Here is a 487-nt window from a genome sequence, read left to right as displayed (position 1 = left end):
GGTGGTGAAAAGGTGTATTCATTTTAACTCAGGTTGGTGGTGAAAAAAGTGTATTCATTTTATTGTTGTCAGATGACAGGACACAGCGAAACTCAGTATCAGACAGGACGTGATGTCAGACAGGACGTGATGTCATACAGGATGTGATGTCACACAGGATGTTATGTCACACAGGATATGATGTCAGACAGGGAGTGATGTCTCTGCCAATCAGGAGGCTCTTCTTAGTGCATCATGAGGATCTGAGAAAGATGACCGAAGAGGAGAGGAGAGAAGAGAAGAGAAGAGAAGAGAAGAGAAGAGAAGAGAAGAGAAGAGAAGAGAAGAGAAGAGAAGAGAAGAAATGAAAGGAGAGGAGAGAAGGGAAGAGGAGATGACAAGAGAAGAGAAGAAAGGAGAAGAGAGGAGAGGAGAGAAGGGAAGAGGAGATGACAAGAGAAGACAAGACAAGAGGAATGGGGAAAGAGATGGAGAGAGGAAGAGATAA

At 43.9% G+C, this 487-nt stretch overlaps 1 protein-coding gene across 1 annotated transcript in view; it reads right to left on the bottom strand.

The window, feature by feature from the left end:
* LOC134457513 (chymotrypsin-C-like) overlaps window positions 1-487 on the bottom strand; it is a 9,475-nt gene continuing 8,988 nt past the window's right edge. Inside the window, exon 8 of the mRNA XM_063209521.1 lies at window positions 1-242. Within this exon, the coding sequence (XP_063065591.1) occupies window positions 225-242 (18 nt within the window). The 3' untranslated portion in view covers window positions 1-224. The remainder of the gene's footprint in view (window positions 243-487) is intronic.

The sequence above is a fragment of the Engraulis encrasicolus genome, chromosome 10 (genome assembly GCF_034702125.1).
Source record: "Engraulis encrasicolus isolate BLACKSEA-1 chromosome 10, IST_EnEncr_1.0, whole genome shotgun sequence".
Taxonomy (NCBI): domain Eukaryota; kingdom Metazoa; phylum Chordata; class Actinopteri; order Clupeiformes; family Engraulidae; genus Engraulis; species Engraulis encrasicolus.
Note: the sequence above shows the minus strand (reverse complement) of the source record. Positions and strands in the feature narration are given on the sequence as shown.